The sequence below is a fragment of the Morone saxatilis genome, unplaced genomic scaffold, assembly GCF_004916995.1.
Source record: "Morone saxatilis isolate NCDOM2014 unplaced genomic scaffold, NCSU_SB_2.0 Contig20, whole genome shotgun sequence".
Taxonomy (NCBI): domain Eukaryota; kingdom Metazoa; phylum Chordata; class Actinopteri; family Moronidae; genus Morone; species Morone saxatilis.
In genome coordinates this window covers 3,794,729-3,815,450 of record NW_023339763.1, presented here as the reverse complement: position 1 = coordinate 3,815,450, position 20,722 = coordinate 3,794,729, and the positions used below count along the sequence as shown (strand labels likewise).

The following is a 20,722-nucleotide window of genomic DNA, read 5'->3' as shown; positions in this document are numbered from 1 at the left end:
GTGTATATTTGAACCCATTTTGTCTATATTTGAAGTGTATTATGTATGGGATTTTTATGCCAGAATCAAAATTTCTTGTTTCCAAGTTAAACAACACTGTTTCTACAGTATATTGCTTGTAGATTTACTTTTATTTTTACTATTAACTACATTATTCAGTTTCCATGAATTCAAAAAAATACACAGAGCAATATAAAAACCTAGAAAAACTATTCAAAACATAAAGAGTCAATAATTTAAACAGAAACGTGGGTGAGAAAATGAACAACCAACAACTTTGGAGGGAGGAGAAAACTACACTACCCAAAATACACTGCGAGTACACTTTTACTACGGCAAGCAGGAAGAAAAATTGGTAATTTGTTTGACACAAATCAGCTTGTAGAGCTTCAGCGTGAGTTTGTTAGCAAAACGAAATAAGTTTAGTAAACGCGTGAGCTTGTCGTAAATAAAATAGTGTTACGGGTTTTTTTTTTCTTTATCGTCGTGAACTTCAGAAGTAGCGTCAATAAAGTCACTCGTACTCGTAAAAGTTAGCTATGTAACTTAGCCGCGAAAGCTAAAAACAACTGTAGCTGTTCAGGTAGCTTTTAACTTCCCTTAAACTAGCAGATGACAATGTAAGACCATGGTGGTTTTGAGAGGAGGGATGTGCCCTGGACTGGATGAGGATTTAGTGCGTGGCCTGCGTGCTGTCGATATTAAAACAGGTAGGGACGGCTAGGGGGTGTGTGTTGTGTGTGTGTGTTGGTGTGTGTGTGTGTTGTGTGTGTCGTGTGTGTGTGTGTGTGTGTGTGTTTTGAAGATGCTTCATGTTAATAAAAAATGCAAGTTAGCAATAACAGGCATGCTTTTCTTTGCTTTCACAGTGGAGGATTTGGTCTCGTCGGACATAGAGGAGCTTGCTCAGAAATGCTCAGTATCATATAAGGTATGTATATCATGCATTCATTAAATATGGAGCTCAGTCACTGAGGTGGAGCTCCCTGGAAACTATGCATGTCAGCAAGCAAACACCCTGGGAATCAACCTGGCCAGATTGGATTGTCACTTTCCAGTTCAGCCACATTTACCCCACATACACATTACTCCAGTGGTTCCCTGCCTTATTCATTTGGGGACCCCTTTCCCATTGAGTAAAGTGACGACACCTGACTGATTTCAGTACACTCCGCAAAGATGAACACCTCAAATTAATGAACATAATGACTGCAGGAAGGTTGTGTAAAAGGAGCAATGTGGAGGACGTTCTAGCTGATTATTTCTTTTCAATATTGCATCAGTGTTTTTGTTTTTCTATATATTTTTAGGAACTTTTCTACAGTTCTCTGTCTGTATTATGTGTTTTCTTCTGTTTTAACCACCCATAATACTCGATAGGCTTCCTTTTGTGGACAAATTAAATTTTCTTCTCTCTGTCCACTTGGCCGTGTTCAAGTTAGCCTAATAGTTTTGTAATTGGCAGACAAGCTGGTTATTCAGAGAGCAAAGGCTCTGTGGAGTTATAACTTGTTAAGGTTCTTCCAAAGTTTAGATCTTAAAATCTAAACTTTTTAAAAATAACTATTTTATTTTATTTCCACAGAAATATATAAATGCTGAGATGATATAGGGCCTCACTTCTTTTTGAAATGTTTTCTTACACCCCTTAAAATAAGAAGGCCTCACAGCACCCCTGGGAAGCTTTTAGGCGACCCCCCCCCCCCGCGGTTGGGAATCACTGTATTTCACCATCAAATCCAGTAGGAAACGTGCTGCTCTAATTAAACCTCTTGAACCAAATGTCCTCATTGGAACATAAAATATGACAGTTCCTTGTAATTAATCAAATTCATAGTTTACGTTTGTACTGTTGGAATGACTTGAAATGCAAACACAAGACACCCACATTCCATACTTTGCATAAACAGTGTGGAGTGGGGGGGCCCTGACCAAGATCATGTTCATATTAGATAAACCTTTACCCACACGCAGCATGTCTCTCGGTGTGTAAGTGGTTAATATTATGTTGGCTACATATTGTTTTTTTTTTTTTTTTAAGTTAACCTTAATATAAGCACTACTCCCTCTGGGCTTGTTATGTATCGCCATAGCAAGGCAGGTCATCTGGTTAACAAGCCAGGCGAAATAGTTTCACAACACGGGTTCAATTGAAGGATGAAGATCGCTTTTGCCTTCTCTTCTTTTCTGTATATTTTATTGAAATTTTCCCACTCAGCAATTACAACTGGACTATATTGTTTCCTGTAGATATAGCAGAGAAGTCAAATATCAAGAATTGTAAGATGGATCTAATGTATGTTATCTGTATGTGTACACTAAGCAATGAACAATAGAAGCGTTTCTAGCCGTCAGGAAAGCGAAACTAAAAAAAACTCCTCCTTGGGTCTCCCACAAAGTCTTCCAATATCAGTTTGAACTGACTAAGAAAGGCCAGTACTTTCAGTTTCAAATCAGTTTGCAGTGAGAACCACGGCAAGAGAGCAGAGATCATGAAAGAAACTCAGTTCTGACCTTGTGGGTAGATAACAGGAAACTATTTTTTAGATCATAAATAGTGTTTCCCTCCAAACTTTTTCAGAGATATAAGAGTGCAAATAATCAGGAAGGAGACCCAGGAGGGCCTTCTGGATAAATGCGTACCAGTGAATAATTGTGTGGGTGGACTGGGCATGGAAGTCAACCCAAAGCGTTCTTGGTTTAAAAAAAAAAAAAAAAAAGATGAGCGAGAGCTTCAGTAATACACCCTCTGTGATCAGGGTCTGCACATGCAGTCTGGACACGTATTGGAAAATAATTTTGCAACCACAAGGGATTTAAAAACCTCTGAAAATTACAAGAGAAAGTTCAGAAAAGTGTGTAATATAATCTGCTCTCTACATACTCCTGTCACTGCACATTTTCTTTCCGCCCCTCCAGCTTACATATCGTAGTCGTGTGAGTTAAGTAGCTCCTCGATTGTGGTCATTTGAGTTAAAAGTTTGAGATTAACAGAATGAATGAAAGTTTTTTTTTTTTTTTTTTTCCCCCCGCCATGAGATTATTACATTTTTAGCCTCTTCTTTTGTCCATCACTGCCTGCAGGAGGTTCAGATTCATCCTAGTGACAGAGCTAGACTTCCTGCCCAGCTTGTTAGCCTGCAGGCATCCCCTGAGCTGATACTCAGCGTCCCTCTGGTCCATCAGACTCCTGCTGTTGATTTGAACCATTGTTGAGCACACGCATTACGGCGGCGAGGAGGTCAATGTAAGGTCAGCTGCACGGACACGTTTATCTGACAAGCAGCCTTCTGCAGTTCAATTAAAGCTGCACAAGGCAAGGTTTTTATGTAAAAACACACCCATCCTAAGTTAGGGCCGCCAACATTTCCACTAATTGAGACCCAACAGATTTGCCTTACTTCCCTAAATAAATGTCTGCTGTTGAACATGAACTCTGGTAGGAAATCCTCTCTGCCCAGAAGAGGAGACTAATCAGACTGTAAGCCTGCTAAACAGCAGTACAAGCTCTTTCTACAGAAGGCTGGGCTTTCCCCTATGGTCTGTTTTCATATAAATCATCGCATCCCCCGCTGGTTAGTGAACAATATGTTTTCATGCAGTGGACTGACCTCAGGTTGTAAAATCAAGTGGAATGTTGTCCCCTCTCTAGCGCAGTGACATCAAATAAGCTAAAAACTGCACTCAAGCAAATTAATTCAATTCCTAGACAATCACATACTTATTTTATTAAAAGCAGAAATCCAAAGATCTCCTCGGGTGATGGCATGAAAGAGCTGTAGTTTTGACCAGGTCTGCAACTATTGATTAGTTTCATTATCAATTCATCTGTAGATCATTTTCTTGATAAAACAATGAATTGTTTGGCCCATAAAAGCCTAAGGTGACGTCCTCAAATGTGTTGTTTTGTCCACATACTCTGTTTTCTGTCATAGAGGAAAAAAATCAGGGAAAAAACAAACAAAAAAATTATTAATTGATAATCAAATTAGTTGTCAGTTAATTTAATAGTTGACAACTAATCGACCAATCATTGCAGCTCTACTCAGGACCTGATTGGTCAGCCATGCTGTGTTTCTTTTTTTCCTGTTATTGTTGAGATGAGGAGCGTTTGTTCATTTGCCTCAGGCGGTCATGATGTGGCTCCGCACACATTCAGTGTGCTTCTTAGGGATTTTTCATAAAGAGAGAGATTTAAAATGGTGAGTGGAGTAAATGTAGCTTTTGCAATGTGACATATTTCCAAGTGAATGGGATCGATCAGATTGTATTGGGACTGGACCCTGGACTCTCAGATTTACAGCCCGATTCATCTGGCCCACAAGCGGCCTAGTGCGGGAGGTGGTGGCGGTTCCCGACAGCCTTAATGCATTCTGGGTATTAATTAGCATAGTGGTTTGGAGTGCAAGACCACCCACACTTAAATCTAGTGTCAAAGGTCAAAATTTGACATTGAAAGACCGACCCGTGATGGATACTGTGACCCACAGACTGGTGCCGTTTTATAGGATGGGACGGATTAGCTGGATGCTATATTGTATTTTACTTTTGGCTGGATTCATGGATACGCCCTCCAGTGCAGGATGATTCATCAAAAATATTTTACCATTCCACAGGAGGAGAAAAGAGGGTGATTTTCTTTTTAAATGTATATTTTATATTGCAGAACAATTAACACAGGTACCTCAGTAGACCGTGGAAAATGTATTTTTTATTTCGCTCGATCTTTAAGTTGCACGTTCATGTGGGAAACTTCTGCTTCAAAGACTCTTGTATCAGCATCAGTATGCAAGCTGATTGATTGGCCAGTGGAAATCCAGTGAAGTAATGACTTTCTGTGCCATCACTGTGTGGGATCTAGGGCTTACGCCGGGCTGAGACATTTTGTACTTCTCTCCTTTATAAATGAAAAAAGCAAGAAGAATGTGATTCGGCGTGGAACTTTTTATTCATTTCCAGGAGTTCAGTTCAAGGAGACGAAGCCTTGTTGAGGCAATGAGACTTTCCAGCCAAATGTTGTGATAACTAGGTTCATTTCTTGAGGCTTCAGGTGGCCACAAGGGGCAAATATCCAGCATTATATGAAGGGCTCAGTCCAGACATGGAAATATCTCATCTCTCACCTTCAGCGACAGTTTCTGTGACCCTGTGGTTTCGTTGAGATGGGATGTGGTTCAATCCCTGTCGAGATCAGTGTTGACTTTAGTGATAATGATCGATCTGCAACATTATATTGACTCCATTATAATTAACTGAATAATAACTCCTTGTCGTGAGTGTCTTGACATATATTTCATTGGTGTGAATGTTTTTCTGTTGTGAAATGTAAATAAAGAGAAGATTTGTGTCTCAACTGGACAGTGGCAGTGCTTATTTTAATTTTGCAATGAAGTTGCTTGTGTAGAGCGGTGTGAGTGTACTCACTTGGAAGTTAAAATGTCTACATAAGCAATATGCATAGATGAGAGATATCAAATTGATGTGTTTTGCTGCATTATAGAATATCTGGTTTTTGGACCGCCACCTTGTGCTATGAGCTCCTGTGATGTGTGTGCCTTTGTTTTAGCTTTCTTTTTCTAATATATTTTTAGACAACAGCGCAGTCATAAAGTATGACATAACACTGAGTTTAAAAAGTGAAGATCGTTTACATTAAAAACATAATGAGATGTTCTGTTTCCTCTGCGCAGAGCTGTCGGTGTATGTGTTAAACATGTGTGAAACGCTGTGGACAACCGCTGCTCTTAATGCAGCTGCGTGTAAAGGCTGAAGGATGAGCGAGAAAGGAAAAACTACAGAGAAAAAGAACGAGGTAGCAGAACGTGATTGGCATTTTTAGCGGTCTTCCGACTCCCGACTCCTAATTGAGTAAACAAAAGATAATCCCACAAATCAATACAGAAAATAATTGTTAATCCCAGCACTATCCCGAACCGTTGTGGTTGTATATCCAAAACTAAACGGTGATGTGAGAGGGCACAGGAGGAGCAGACAGTGTGGACATGATTACATTATTTCAAAAATCCTCCTACTCACATCCAAACAAGCCAACATTTTACCTTGTTCCATGTATTATAATCACGTTGGCTCAATTGGGCTGAAAACTACCCAATCGGGCAACTCTGGCCGAGGGAGATGAGTACATGTGTTGTGGCCGAAGCCGTGCACCAGTGGTGTGAGCTTCATATGCTGTAATTTGATGTGTTTCAGGCACTGTTTGCCATCCGTCGAGTGCTGCTGGCCCAGCACACCGCATTCCCCGTGTCAGGTGCTGATCTGTATGAAGAACTATTGAGCTCAACAGCCATCCTCTCCACTGGAAATCCCAGGTAACGACAGTTCTGCACACACAGCAGAGCACGCCGCTTTGTCTTTTGGGGGACGGGGGGATTTAACGGTGGGCTCAGTGTCACAAGAGCTTAAAGGAAGGTTCACCTCCAGTATCAAGCAGTAGCAAATATGTATTCCCAAAGACAGTTCAGAGTTAAAGCATATTTCCCCAGTGTTCACTTCAGATGCAGTGATTTTTAGCGGTGATGCTTGTTTAAGTGTATAGCGGCTTCTTCGTCAGTGCCACCTCATATTATCTCAGAATAAAGTTGTTGATTGGTTAGGTGGTAGTAGCTGCATTTTGAGCGGTTCGATAGACGAAGGAAGTGATGGTTGACGCTAACAAAAGGTTTTACATGCTATGCCAAATTATTTGTGCTTCAACTGCCATTGCTGATCATTTTTGGCAATTTCATTATGTATTTATGCATTGTGTTGCTCTTCAGACCAGTACTGAGTGCCTGACTACAATCCCAGGCTAATATGTAAAATCAATCGTATGTTTTGTAACCAGATTCCTCTGCATTGATCCATTTTTATCAAACTAAAATCTTTTCAGTGTTGTTAAAATTGAGTTTGCATTGACCTATGCCGGTAGAATATGCATTTGGAGTATGGAAGCTGTAGTTAAAAATACAGCAGAGAAATAGAGCGTTTTAGAAATTACCTCTGTGCTTCATTTTAGCTACAGAGGACTTCTTTGTTTGTTGTTCCATTTGGCTCGAGAACGCAACCTAAAGTGGCTTCTGTTAGATCAGCTGCAATAACTACTTTCCACAAAAAAAAAACTAAACAAATACAACTGGCAAGTCTTTTAAAACATTTTCACAGTACATCAGGAAATCAAAATTTAATGACTTGAAAGAAACCAAAAATTCCCACTAGCACCAGCATGGCATTGTATTAGAGCGGTGCTGAAATTAACTTCGTGCTAAACTGAGACACAACATCCCATGAACGGTTCGGACAGAGACGTGTGCTGGCATCAAAAGATTCACTCATCTGTATGCAGTCGAAGCACAAAGCGTAGGAGATAAATATTCCACTTTTAAAGGGGAAATATTCTTTAGCCAGGACACAGACTGGTCTGGACAAATCTGTGAAATGGGCCAGGATGGCATAATTTATAAGATTGTACCCTTTCTACAGTTAAACTCACTGTTTCAGCATAATTAATGACCACAGGTGTTTTTTTCCTCTCTGTGGCGCTTTTTAAGTGGTTTTCATAAATTAGTTAGTGCTGTGGATTAGTGATATGAAACTGAATCAGCCATGTGAGTAAAGGCAGTGGCATTTGTGTGTCTTGACTGCGCTCTACTGGTGAAAAGATGAACTGATGAGTGATACTGACTCTTAAACCCACCTCCCACCCAGAATATATGCATTCAATTAATGCACTTCCCCTGGTCTTTATCTTGCACATTGCAAGTATCATTATGTGTCACAGTGCTAACTTGGTCCCTGGTCCATTTTATGCACATTTCTGTACAGCTCTTCACTCATTTAAGTATCCGGCCATATTGTACATATTCTCTCTCTTTATATTTGTATATATTGGCTCCTTTTATTGCCTCTATGCTTAATTGTTATGCACCAACTTACCAAGGCAGATTCCTTGTATGTGAAAATCTAGTCTTACTTTGTCCATACCCAAAGCTATTCAGTTTTCTGTCAGAGGACTAAAGAATCCAGCAAATGTTCACATTTGTGAAGCTGAAATTAGAGATTTTGAACATCTTTTCTTAAAAGCGATTAATGATCATCAAAATAGTTTGCAATGAATTCACTACTACAACTAATGAGTTAATCCATGTATTTGCTGCAGCTCTAATTGTAGTGTGGTTTTTACTAGACTGCATTAGTTTCAGCTAGGCAACAGAGTTTATAATAAGTAAAGGATTCATAGAGTAGATGCTCTGAGGGACTGTCAGATGTCGATAGAATGATATTTCCTGCTAATGCTGAGTATGAAACTAGTTTTCTCAGCTGATCCGCTGCATGGATAGAAAAGAGGATCTTGCTTGCTTATGCCTCAGAATCAGTGAACTGGATCTGGAAAACAATATTCATCATAACAGCAGTGACTGTGGTTTTGTAAAAGTATTTTACAGCTTTATCTGAGAAAACAAAACTTGAATGAAATGGTGCAGATATTTTAGTATTTACATTTTTCTCATCGCTCCGTGAAGACTAAGTGTAGACGTTCCCTACCTGAAGCGTTGAAGCCTCCACTGTTAGGACTTCTAGTTTTCAATCACGTCTGCTGCTAGACACATTTTGTCATATTTTAATGTCTGTTGCTCTCTTTAATGTTTCCCTTTCTTCTTCCAGCTGTTTGATATTTTGCACAGCGAGTAAGAGTCTTGAGAGGGATGAAAAGAATGAAAAAGGCTATTTTCTTTTTTTTGTCCTTTTTCAATCAACTAATAGAAACGTCAGGAATTCAATCAAGAAATCAAAAAGAGGTCATAGAAAACCATCCTACTATATCATAATAAAATAACCAAAGACATTATTGAACCTTGATGCTTAGTGCTTTATCTTGTTAAGACCATCATTTCATAATACCTATTAAAATGTACAGTAACGGGGGTAGGGGGACATTTCGTGGACTGAGAGTTCTGTTCTTAGCTGATTATAGCTCAGTATAGCTGTCTCCTTTAATCTCATCAAGAAAAATGTGCCGTTGACAGCACAAGAAATACTCATACATTAATGCAACTCTGTGCACTTCATGCCCCTTCATTAATAATGTATAATAATAAATGGCACTTGCTAATTCTAGCCACTGACACTATCAAACAACAAAGATAAACAGATAGAAGAGTACAAACAAACTTAATCAGATTTTTTATACAACCGTGATGAGGGTTGATAATGGTTTATAGCTTCATCAGCTTGTGTATCATGTAGCCCGCATCACATTTCTGTCAACACTTGACAGTGGAATGACACAATGATATAATGCCATGTATGGGCTATTGTTTGGGCGTGATAAAATTCAACCTTACATCAAGACAGTCACTTTTAAAACCTCATTTAAATTTGCAAAGATTGTCTCTGCCTTCTCATGAGGAATGCAGCCTTGGAGTTCAGTGTTAGTGGCTCTCAGCAGCCCACAGCCTTATAATGAACCTAGAACAGACACAAGTATTACAGCTCCCTTAAGTAAGATACCCAGTTTTGTCCATATTATAATCCTGGTAGTAGGTACACAGGAAGGAAATATTTGTCCACAGGAAATAAAAACCTTTGTTTAAAAGAGCTCATCAACAAGATCTGAACCTCTTCCACTCTTGTGCTTCCATTCCAATCATACACTCAGATCTTTAGTTCCAAGGACTGCACAGTACTCTGATCTCACTGATGAATGCTGCCCATGGGAAATTCTGAATCTGTAGCTTTTCGAGGACATCACTTTCATCTTCCTGAGCCCTTATAAGAACACAACCTGATGTTTCATCAACAGTACAACCCTCTCTGCACTACTCTCTGAGAAGGCAAGAATAATGCAAGTGTGTCCATCCCCACCAACTCTCCCCTTCGCAATCATGCCGTGGGTGATGAGAACCACTATCAACCAAGCACAGGCTTCCAGCGATGCTTAACCTTCAAGCTGGAGGACCTTGGCTATGTAGATTTAACTGCATCGCCGACACATCCATCATCACACATGCAGGCAAAAGATGAGATTCCACAAACTACACAGATCACTGGCCTGAACACAGAATAATCCAAGCATTTGCTGAGAGAACAGATGGTTAAAGCATTGCAGCAACAAACAATGCAAGAATAGAAGATACCCTTCTAGAGCTTGTACCAATAAAAATACCTACATTTCGGTAAAAAACAAATCTAGTATAACGAGAAGAACAGGAGTAAGAGTGTCGCTGTATTCTGTTGCCAGTGACAGGTTTTGGTACTCTGTGCTGTGGACATATTTGGGGCAGCACTCAAAAGTATAAAAGTTTGATAGCCAGACCAATGGAAACAAAACAATACAATGAACATCAGCACAAAACTCAAGTGTGAGGAGCCAAATACCACTTTACCCATGAGCACCAGCTCCTTTTGCCCTAGAGAAGAAACAGTCAGAGGAGAAGATTTGTGGAAAATTCATAATGCTTCAGTTTTACTATAGGGAGAAAAAATGGTGCACAATAGTTGAACTTGAAAGTGAATGGTAGAATACTGCTGTATCAGGTCTTTATTATACTCACCATTAATGACCCACAAAACAGAATTGTACACTCTGTGGTCATCTTTTGTACTAAACTGGCAAAGTGTCATGCCCATCCGAGCCTTAAAAGTGCTCCAACTGCCAGTCTTGTAAAAAATGTCTATACAAAATTATGGGACTTTTACCTCCAGAACACTGGACATCTGAAATTACTCCTGTCACTGCTCAACTTTATTTTTGAAGTATAAAACCTCCCAACCAAACCCAATCACAAGTCGGTCCAAAAAATCATGCAGCAGCTGAAAAGGAGAATGATGGGTCAAATTTAGCATCGACCCCAATGATGAATCCAGCAGCTCTTGTAGCATTGATCTTGAAACATTTATTCCTGGTGTATTTCAAGCTAAACTTGTAGACGGGGGAGGCTTTAAACAAACCTGACACCCATTTTGTGCTGGCTTGTTGTTCACAAAATGAGATCAGATTGGTAGGGTAAGGTTAAGCTAGCATAGGAATGTTATTGGCAGTTGACGACTGATTGTAACCATGGCCTACTTTTAACCTCCTCCACACACCAGTCCAGCCTCTGTTCACTCAGCTCAGTAGGAATTAAACAGACCTATGGTGATTTATTGCTGAAGTTTCTTATAATGTGAACGCATAAAAAGAGCGGATACACTGAGGTGGAAGAGGTCACGTATAAACGACCTGGGATGTATGAAGGTGGAGCTCAGGGAAGATTTCCCTAGGCAGCAAGGATGAACCCATGGCAATACTAACAAGGTTGAAAATCTTAAGAACAGCCCCTACTTCTTTCAGTATATCCCTGCGGGTAAAGATGGTTAAAGTATCCATCGCAGAATATTCTGTTTGAGGCTATTCCTCTAAAGGAAGACTTGCAGGGGTAGTTCAGCTGGCAGAGCAGTTCCTTCTAACTGTCCTCAGTATGTAATACTGGCAGAAATAGATAAAGTCATAAAAAGTGGATGGTAAAATGGGAATTAATTGAGCAGAGCGGTGTTAAAGACAACATATACAGAAGATTTATATTTGAGCATCGAAAGTACAGTCTTGACCTTGAGGACAGTAGTTTGACGAATTCATCTTGACTTGAAATCCTTTGGAAGTCATGTGATATCAGCTACAAGCTAGAACAGTCAACCCATACAAGCCAAGCCATATCCTGATTAGTTGGCCACAGTTCAATACAGATGATCTGCTGCCTCCAAGTATGGCAGACAACTTCACACTTAACATGATGAAGTGCATAAAAAAGGGATAATATATGTCGGATAGAACTATTGTTTTTGATAAATCTAGCCCAATCTTGCAACTGCTAATAAATGACAAAGGGGTAGAGTTGTTGGTTGCTTACAAGTCCTTTTTCCTTATCCATTATTGTGCTAAAGGTACCACATAGTGTTTAATGTCGGTGTGTGAGATAAAAGGAGCTCTCCCAGTCACATGTTAAAACACTGAGAAATTAAAGAACTGGCTGTTCCACTGGCAGATCCACAGCTGAGCTGAGAACAGCTGGGGCTGACAGATTCCTCCATGGGGCCACATTGGATTTAATTTGATTTGATTGTTAATGATAGCTTTCCCATTATCATTATACTAGTTTGCTGACAAAACCTACCAAAACTTCCACCACAAAAAAATCTTTAGAGGTGTCTGTTGGTACAGTTTACTGCAGCATTAGCCCATTAAAACTGCAGACAGAGGCGTCGTAGTGTCGTGTAGTAGAATTGTCCTTTTTACTTTATGTTGTTCACTTGATTACAAGTATATACTGTACTTTTAACAATTGTTATACTTCACTTCATTCTTTGCTGGAAATGTATTTAAATTGGCATTATAGATCCAACTCAGCACAGCTACATACATACTGATGCAGCCAGTGATTGAGCTTGATAAGAAGTAATGAAACACAAACTAAAATTAGGAATTAGCCAGACATCTTAAGAATAGTCTGCAACCTAATGCAAGCTCTGTTTTTATTATGTTTACCCAACTGCAGTTTTTGTTGGCTCTACAGATACACTTGGACTTAATAGTTTATTACATGGGATGGCAGTTGTGAGTAATGAATTGTACCTTGTTTCTTGCAGCTTAGATAAAGTGCTGGATTCAGGCTTGTATACTGGAGAGATAACAGAGCTGTCAGGAGGCCCGGGAAGTGGCAAATCTCAGGTGAACATTTCCTACTTTCCCCCTCCATCACTGATAATTTCACTCGCATAAAATCCCTCTTTTTAGAATACCCTCTTCTCCTTATAGAATAAGAAATTGTACCATGGCTGAAATAATACTTCTCAGAGTTACAGTTTAGCTAACACAAATTGTCTATGCTATCTTTGACTATTCCCTACACGCTTGTCATGTCTTCTAGGTGTGTTTTGGCGTTGCAGTGCACATTTCTTATCACCTTAAACAGAGTGTAATATTCATCGATACGACTGGAGGGCTGACTGCCAGACGCTTGCTTCAAATGCTGCAAGCTGAAACAAATAATACAGAAGAGCAGGTGAGTTGTCAGGAATTGAGTGGTAAACAAATATTACATGATGTGTAATATAAAACAATATGAAACAAAACTGTCATTTTACAGATGGAAGCTCTTCAGAGGATCCATATCTTCCGTTTGTTTGACGTTTTCTCTTTACTCGACTGTCTGTACGGTCTTCGCAGTGGCAGGCTTCAGCAGGTTAGTTTGCACTCTTTTTTTTTTCTGTTTATTTTGCTTAAAATACACCAACAATCCGGCTGTACCCGGAGAACCTTTTTGAGAAAGAAAGATGAAATTTTCAGCAGTCTAATTTTGTCACATTTCTTATTAGGCGTCTGTTGGCGGTGGCTCCGTCAAGGCGGTGATCGTGGACTCCGTGTCAGCTGTTATCGCTCCTCTACTGGGAGGCAAACAAAATGATGGTGATATCTCTTTCTGCTGGTCCATCATAGTCCATCATACCTGAGGCTGTGTTTACACCCGAGCCCGTAAACTCCAAATGTCTGTCTGGAAATAAATATCACAGCAGGGCCCCCCCACACGTTTTGGAAGCATGACATCGAAAGTTATTTCCAATCATAAGAAAGTGTGAAAATAACGTAAAATAGTGTTTATATAGCCACAGTAAACCCCAAACTATCAGATTTAGAGTAAAAGCTCAAATTTCTGATATGAGTTATAAATAGAGCTGTTTTCATTAACCTGGGAGCTGCTTCAACAGGAGTATGGCCTCTTGACAGTCAAACTAATTAAAGTTCTTAATCCAGGTGAACTTTATTGCTAACAATTGGTTAATAGAAAGCTCCCAAACTGTGATGTAATTAACCAGTCACTCAATGCAACAGGGTTCAAAGAGGGCATCTAACATAAACCTGACAGCCTCTGAAAAGACATCACAAAAGGCTAAAAAAACCTCCAACAGTGTAATTAAAACTAAAAACTAATAAGTATTGTGTTAAAAGTTATAGACACTTTTAACAAACACTACTGGTCTGTGTATACTCACTTATTCATGAATACACGACCCACCTCAGCTCGAGCTTGGAGACGTTTGTTATAAGGCAGTTTTTCTTTCAAGCTGTTTCCTTTCCTCCACACCTGAGCGGGTCTGGGCAAATACAAAACGCAGCAAAAAAATCAAATGACATATGAAGATAACACTGTAACAAAAGCACTATAAACCTCTCGAAGCTGGAGGTTAAAGACCAGCAGAATTAGCTCAGTTCAGTGTATCATTTTGTTGTTGAGTGAATGTTGAGATGAAGTAGTTGCCTCATGAATGAATTATTAATGTCAGAAAACAAATAGGAATCATTGACCTCAGCACTCCATACATTACTCTGTGATGGGGCTTTAATAACATTTCCGAACCGCAGGAGAGGAGTCAAAACGCCTGTTATCCACTCTTGTTTTTTGAGTGCGCTGTTGATGCACACTAGGCTCCCACGATGCAATACATAAAGGAAATGAAAGAGCTGCTCACAGCTGGAAAGAACATAAAACGGTTCGCGGATCAGGGTGAAACCACTTCATAAACACTTCAGGAAACAAAACAATAACTTACATTTTTGGAAAAATCTTTTGCTTCCTCGTTTTGTTAAGTTTAATTGGCAGTGGCATTGCAAAACCACAATTTGATTACCTTTGCACAGTGCACGTATTGCATTATCTACTGTTAGCAAAAAATGGTAAAGTGTGATGAATTCTTGTAACTGCAAAAAACAGCACACAATAAAGATGAGTTACAGTATAGTAAACAGTGGGGCAGCTCTATGGTGCTGTGCTTGGGTTCTTCAAAATGCCCAACACCAGCATGCTAATCCTTCATAATGACAACGTATACTTGATGTTTAGCAATTAGAAGGTAATGTCCTAGTTTAGCATGATAGCTTGCAGATATTGTTTTTTATTGGCACCAAATACATAGCACGGTTGGGGCTGTGGGGACTGTCATTAGTTTTGCAGGTATTTGGTCATAAACCAGAGGATGGATAAACTGAAATTTGACCTGCTGATGGCACAAGATGAAAAACTGAAGCCTCTGAAAACTTGGTTTCAAATGTCTCTGTAATATTGGCTACATAAGCAAAAATTGAGAGTTTAACACTCAAACAAACGTTTATCTACACTGGCAACATAAACAAACAAGCCAGCAGGTAGAAGGAAGAACCAAAACAGAGAAATCTCCTGTGAAATAAACTGTGCCAGTAAAAAGCGGGTTGAAAGTATAGGTTTTTAGGGACTTTAAGCAACCACCAAAGTTGTTAAAATTCATCTTGCAGGGACCATGAATCTCAGCACAATATGAAAGGCCGTAAATATCACAACAATTATATCTGTAGCCCCGAGTTATTACTCTTGAGTTGCTTACAAAGTACCACTGAAAGACAAAGAGACTATTCTGTTCACGAACAAACCCCTCTCCAACTTGCTGTGCCTCCAGGCATGTCCTTGATGATACAAGTGGCAGGAGTTCTTAAGACGATGGCAAAGGACTTCAATGTTGCTGCTTTGGTAAGGATGACACGGTCCTTGACGTGTGCTACTCTAAATGCAAGATGCATTTTCAGTGTCAAGCTAAACTCTGCACAAACCCTTTCACACTTCCTCTTGTTATTGCTTCGAGACCTCAAATGAAAACTTTCTTCCCACCAGTGTTTGGCTAAGAAAACAAAATCCAAGATAAAAACTAAAGGTTATTCATTTCTGACAATTAAAGGTGTAAAAGAAAGATCCATTTGTTAGTTAAGATGTATGACTGGAAGATACAATTATGTCAAATATGAGCTAATCACATTAAATAGCATGCACCAAGGATAATTAGCTTTCACCTCAAATCATCAAGTTATTCCAAGCGAGATAAAGATAATTTGATGGTCCAATTTGATTAAAAGTGGAACAATCAGGCATTTTGGCCATTTTCTTCCCCTCTTCTGAAGCTTGTACAAGCTCCAGCAAGCTATTCTAAACCATAAAGCAGCATAAAGAAAGGGTGTGATAATCCCCCCCCGACAGAAAAAACAACAACTAAAGACTTAACCCAACGCTGTCTGGGCCGGCAGGTTACAAACCATGTTACGAGAAGTGGCAGCGGGGAGTTGCAGCCGGGCCTCGGCGTGTCGTGGAGTCACATCCCCAGAACCCGGATCCTGCTGGAGCACGTAGAGGAGGCCACGGCCGTCAGCCACTCCAGTCTGCGCTCTGCAACACTGATCAAGTCTTCCAGACAGGTACCGCGTGCGCGATTGACTTGCACATCATCTAACTCAGTATTGATTCTGTCAAAGTGGTTTCGCTGAGAGGCGAATGTCAAAACGTCTTGTTAAAATGGAGACTTTGAAGTTGTGTTTGCTCTTTTAACAGGTTCGGTTTGATAAAGAAGCGCTTTATTTCCATTTAAGAGCAGCTTCCAGTTAGATTTTAATAAGAAAAGTTCACCAGTCTTATCGCTCTAATTCACAAAGACAGACTGTGGCAGACAGCGGTCTCATTCTGCTCATTCAGATCCAGGACACTCAGCTGTCCAATTCAGATCTCATGTACGGACACTTGTCCATCTACAAAATGCAAAACCATGAGTAAGTTGGCCACGTTGGTCGGATTTCTTTTGGCTTTTGTTTTCTGGCCGTCGTCTCTAGCTGCTATTTGGAGCTGTGACTGCCGATTACAGAGTGCAAGAGTAAATACTGTTGATGAAGTCTATCCTGATCTTTTATTCAATGCCTTACTACCGTCATCAACATTTCCTTTTTTACTATAAAATGTACTGTAAGCAGTTTTTAGCTTTTGTACTGCAGTTTTCTGTGCATTGTTGGTATTGAAGTCCAGAAAGGTGTAGACCCGCTGCCTTCAGAGGCCAAAACTGTCAACAATTCCTTCTATTATTTTAGGCATCCACTTGTTTCCATTCATTTCCATATAGTATAAATATCCAGTCTCTTGAAACTTGCTCGAGTAATGTAATCCGTCACATCATTGCTGCGGTATTTTTGTTGCTTACAGTATCATGAGGTAATGCAGTGCGCTGTATTACCACATAATTGCATTGACAAAAATGAATGCACACTTGATGTTCACTGTGATGGATTACGTAACTCAAGTAAGAAAACAGAAAGGAATGATGCCTTGAACTGTGGGAAAGATACATGATTTGTCATTAAGGAGCTAAAACTTCCCCATACACATTTGTTGTTGTCTACACTTTTATTATTTCATAGCTTATTATGTGATTATCGGTCATTATATTATTTCCCATCCCACTTCCAACTTTAGGCAATGTGCACTGAGTTCTTAAATATAACTATTTCCACAACCGCAATTACTGTGGTGTCCAAACATTTCAGTACATTTAAATAGTGAAAGCAGCAGTATGTCTCTGATTATATTGTCGTTTTTTTTAAATGATGAGAGCCTAAGATTTCTCAAAGGAAAAGCAAAGTGGAAGCTTTCTGTACAACAAATGCACTGTTAGTGGGTATTAATGACAACAGGACAAAATTACTACTATTGCTAAAACTGTTCTTCAGTCGTTACTTCTTCCTCCTCTCATAAATCACTGTCCGCGGAGGCTTTAATTATGCATTTCTTGTTTTGGAGTTATAAAAGAGGTCCGTCAGTTGAAAACAAAGACGTGCTTTGACAAGGCGCATTCAGAATGAACATAGCCTTAAATGAATGTTTCATATTGCAGCTGAGTTCCTTTCATTTATTTTTTTTATAAGTAAATCAACACTGTCATCTGCTCTACTTCTTAGCCATGTCACATCAAAGAAGAGTTCGACTTGCAGTGGTGGAGTCGCTCTAAAGAAGGATCCTCAGGAAAGAGAAAACTGGATGAGACTGATTCCTGATGAGAGCAAACTGCAATATTCTGCTTAAATGTCTGATCAAAGGTACATGAACGCATCTGGACCAAAACGTATGTGTTTGAAGTTTCTGATTTCCCCCTTTCCCCCTCTGATACTACAAAGCACCACGCGCACAGTTCAATGATTGCTAAACTTTATTCCAATCAATGCTACTAGCGTTAGCTCCTCAGTTTGTTACCTCCATTAGAATAATGGATAATGGCTTCAAAATTGACCCATTTACATCCCGACACTGGCAGTATTCTCATTCGAGATGCTTTCAATGCTCAGCTGCAGCATTAACATTTCATCGGGCAGCCTTTGTGAGTGAGAGCATATTATAGACACAGATTCTTTGATTATGTCAAACTGAAGATTTCCAGCAATTCTGTGTTTTTACCTGCTGAGAAGAGGGACAAATACAGAAGTCCTTCCTGCTTTGTGTCCTTCATAGGAAGCACAGTGTGGATTTTGCCCCCTCAGAGCTTCAGTACTTTTAAACATTTAATTAAACCACCTCATAGCCTAAAGTATCCCAGGGTTAAAAAAAAAAGAGGAAATCTGAATTATCTGTGAAAGCTATTCAGATGCAGGAGACTGCAGTAAAAGCCTTTCAGCATCTCATCGAATTTTACAAAAAGTCTTGTGATTTAGACTCAAAGTGAAATGTATTTAGTGGAGGAGGAGGAAAGCCTTCCTAAAACTACTAATTCTCCCCATATCATCTTGGTAAATTCTAGAGCAGCCTGTCAGGAGTTTGGGAAGGCAGTGGTTGCGCCGTGAGAAATCCGTTTCCATCTTATTTGCAATATCTCCGTGTTTTCTGCAAGTAGCTGCAGTGCATATTGGTGCAACACTTCAAACACAATGTAGAAAATAAAGAGCATTAGAATGATGTTACTGAGACACTTTCATTATCTTTATCAGCATCTTGTTTATTCCTGATGCCAGACAAATTTGGTTCCTCTCAGTTCATGAGCTGGAGTTTTATACCTCGCAAAACGTTTCACTCGGGCTGTAAAAATGATGCTGATAAAACCCTGTGTCTTAATTCTGCTGCATATTCATTTTCTCGTCTGTACTGTGATTTACGTTACAAAATAATTTCCATGATGTACAGTGATCATTTGTAGCTGCTTCGACATTTCTTATAAAAACTCTACATCTACGATACACACGGATGAAGTCAAACAGACATCTGGCCCCAGTATTCACAATCCTCAATCTACCCAAAATTAAACGTATACCTCTGCTGGTTTGCGAGTGTATGAAACAAATACAATTCGAAAAGAGTAAATAAAAACAACCTCTGAGAGCAGTGTGTTATTGACCTCACGGACAGTGTCTGGTGACAGTTATCCCCCCCCTCAAAAACAATAAAGATCCACCCTGTTGATGAGTTTAACACAGATTCAGTTACACAGGTGTGCAGCAGTTCATGGACAGGTTAACGCAGTGTATAAAACGTGTGTGTTCTTGTCTTTATTGTTAACAGGGAGGTACAACGCGCCTCTTGCGGATACATTCCCAGATCCAGCTGGGTGACACTCTCTGGGCCTGGCTGTCCTCGTCAGGTTCAGCCAGCGTGTGTGTGGCCGAGGCTGCGTCGTAGTCCGGCACGAGGTCCCCGTCGTACGCCACAAAGTACCGCCTCAGTTTGTCAAAGTCCTGCACTGAGACGGGCAGGAAAAGCTTCACCCCGCTGAAGATGTCCAGCAGCGTCTACAGGAACCAACAATACAAATGGGTCAGCACAGGGTTGATTTTCCCCAAGTACAAAGAAATCACAATTCTGACACTGATTAAAACATTGACTATTCTTCTAATTAAAACTAGCAGAACCCAAAGTGTACACCCATAATGAAAAATGATCCAAATTGTAATGATTGAACCTGACATTATTTTCAGTTGTTGAAATCAGCTTATTGGTTCCTATTGTACTTGCAAAGGCAATTGTCCCGCCCCTTTTTGTTCTGTGGTCCAATAACAGTCCAAACCGTGGCCAACTTTTTCCTTTCCTGTACTTAGATATGCTCTGTGCTAGGATCATCTGTGTAGAAAACAACTAAATGTTCAAGATGGTTAAAAGATGAAAGACATATCATCACATCAAGTTATCTAATGTTTTGTTATTAGCTGACTCTGTTTGTACCAAATTTCAAAGATGGTTACAAGATAAAAGTGACAGAGCCTAGCACATAACATGAGGACAGGACAAAGTTCTGTCATTGGAGCAGAACTTAAAGGGTCAATTGCTGAGAATGTGAAATACGGCAGGAGGCATACACAAGCTTTGAAAAGGCCGGGCGTGAACAAACCTCCACATGAGAAAAACTACGTCAGAACAGAAATGATTCAGTTTAAAGATCAACATCCTGGTTCCACTCGGACCAGCTGTACCTGACGAATTATTAGAACCATTTCGGGTCTGCTCACAGTCATTATTATTATCGTTACTGTCATCGTGTTTACAATCAGTCCCGTTTCTTGCCTTGCACCCATTTTTAGATGTCACCGTATCCCCAGAGCTCCGTAATTACCTTGACTAATGTTATAATAGAACTGATGGCCAGAGCTGCAAAAATAAGCTTCTAGTTGTAAGACACCATAGTTTTTCTTCTAACTCTTGGTTTGTAAATTATTTTCTAGAAGTACAGTTTAATTAGCCACTCTGGGTTTGAATATGTGGGAGCTGGACCACCACTACACTGTGTACAGACAGAGACCTGACAGAGTGCCCTCGCTGTTGACCAACCTTATCGTTCCTTGGCTCCAGCAGCTGAGAGGTTGCCTTTGCTTTGCTTTGTCCATTGCTGTGTACACTTTTACTCCTGATCTGGTGGGGAACACTTTCAG

General features: G+C 39.9%; 2 protein-coding genes across 2 annotated transcripts in view; one reads left to right on the top strand and one right to left on the bottom strand.

Annotated features, from left to right (window-relative positions):
• The first annotated feature begins 344 nt into the window (after positions 1–344).
• rad51d (RAD51 paralog D) lies at positions 345–19,674 on the top strand. The gene is made up of 11 exons (XM_035666403.1): positions 345–710; positions 870–931; positions 6,211–6,329; positions 12,622–12,703; positions 12,903–13,037; positions 13,122–13,217; positions 13,351–13,441; positions 15,463–15,533; positions 16,082–16,249; positions 17,774–17,911; positions 19,362–19,674. Exons 1-10 carry the CDS (start codon positions 629–631, stop codon positions 17,867–17,869), a joined length of 1,002 nt encoding a protein of 333 aa, XP_035522296.1. The 5' UTR covers positions 345–628; the 3' UTR covers positions 17,870–17,911; positions 19,362–19,674.
• The window catches only part of lig3 (ligase III, DNA, ATP-dependent), a 16,614-nt gene continuing 13,844 nt past the window's right edge, over positions 17,953–20,722 (bottom strand). The window contains exons 21-22 of the mRNA XM_035666400.1: positions 20,622–20,722; positions 17,953–19,588 (exon numbers count right to left, since the gene is read on the bottom strand). Coding sequence (XP_035522293.1) covers positions 19,355–19,588; positions 20,622–20,722 — 335 coding nt within the window. The 3' untranslated portion in view covers positions 17,953–19,354. The remainder of the gene's footprint in view (positions 19,589–20,621) is intronic.

Coding starts and splice junctions, on each gene's coding strand:
- rad51d (XM_035666403.1), top strand. CDS start 629: ATGGTGGTTTTGAGAGGAGGGATGTGCCCTGGACTGGATGAGGATTTA. Junction 932..6,210: donor AATGCTCAGTATCATATAAG/GTATGTATATCA, acceptor GATGTGTTTCAG/GCACTGTTTGCCATCCGTCG. Junction 13,218..13,350: donor GCAGTGGCAGGCTTCAGCAG/GTTAGTTTGCAC, acceptor ATTTCTTATTAG/GCGTCTGTTGGCGGTGGCTC.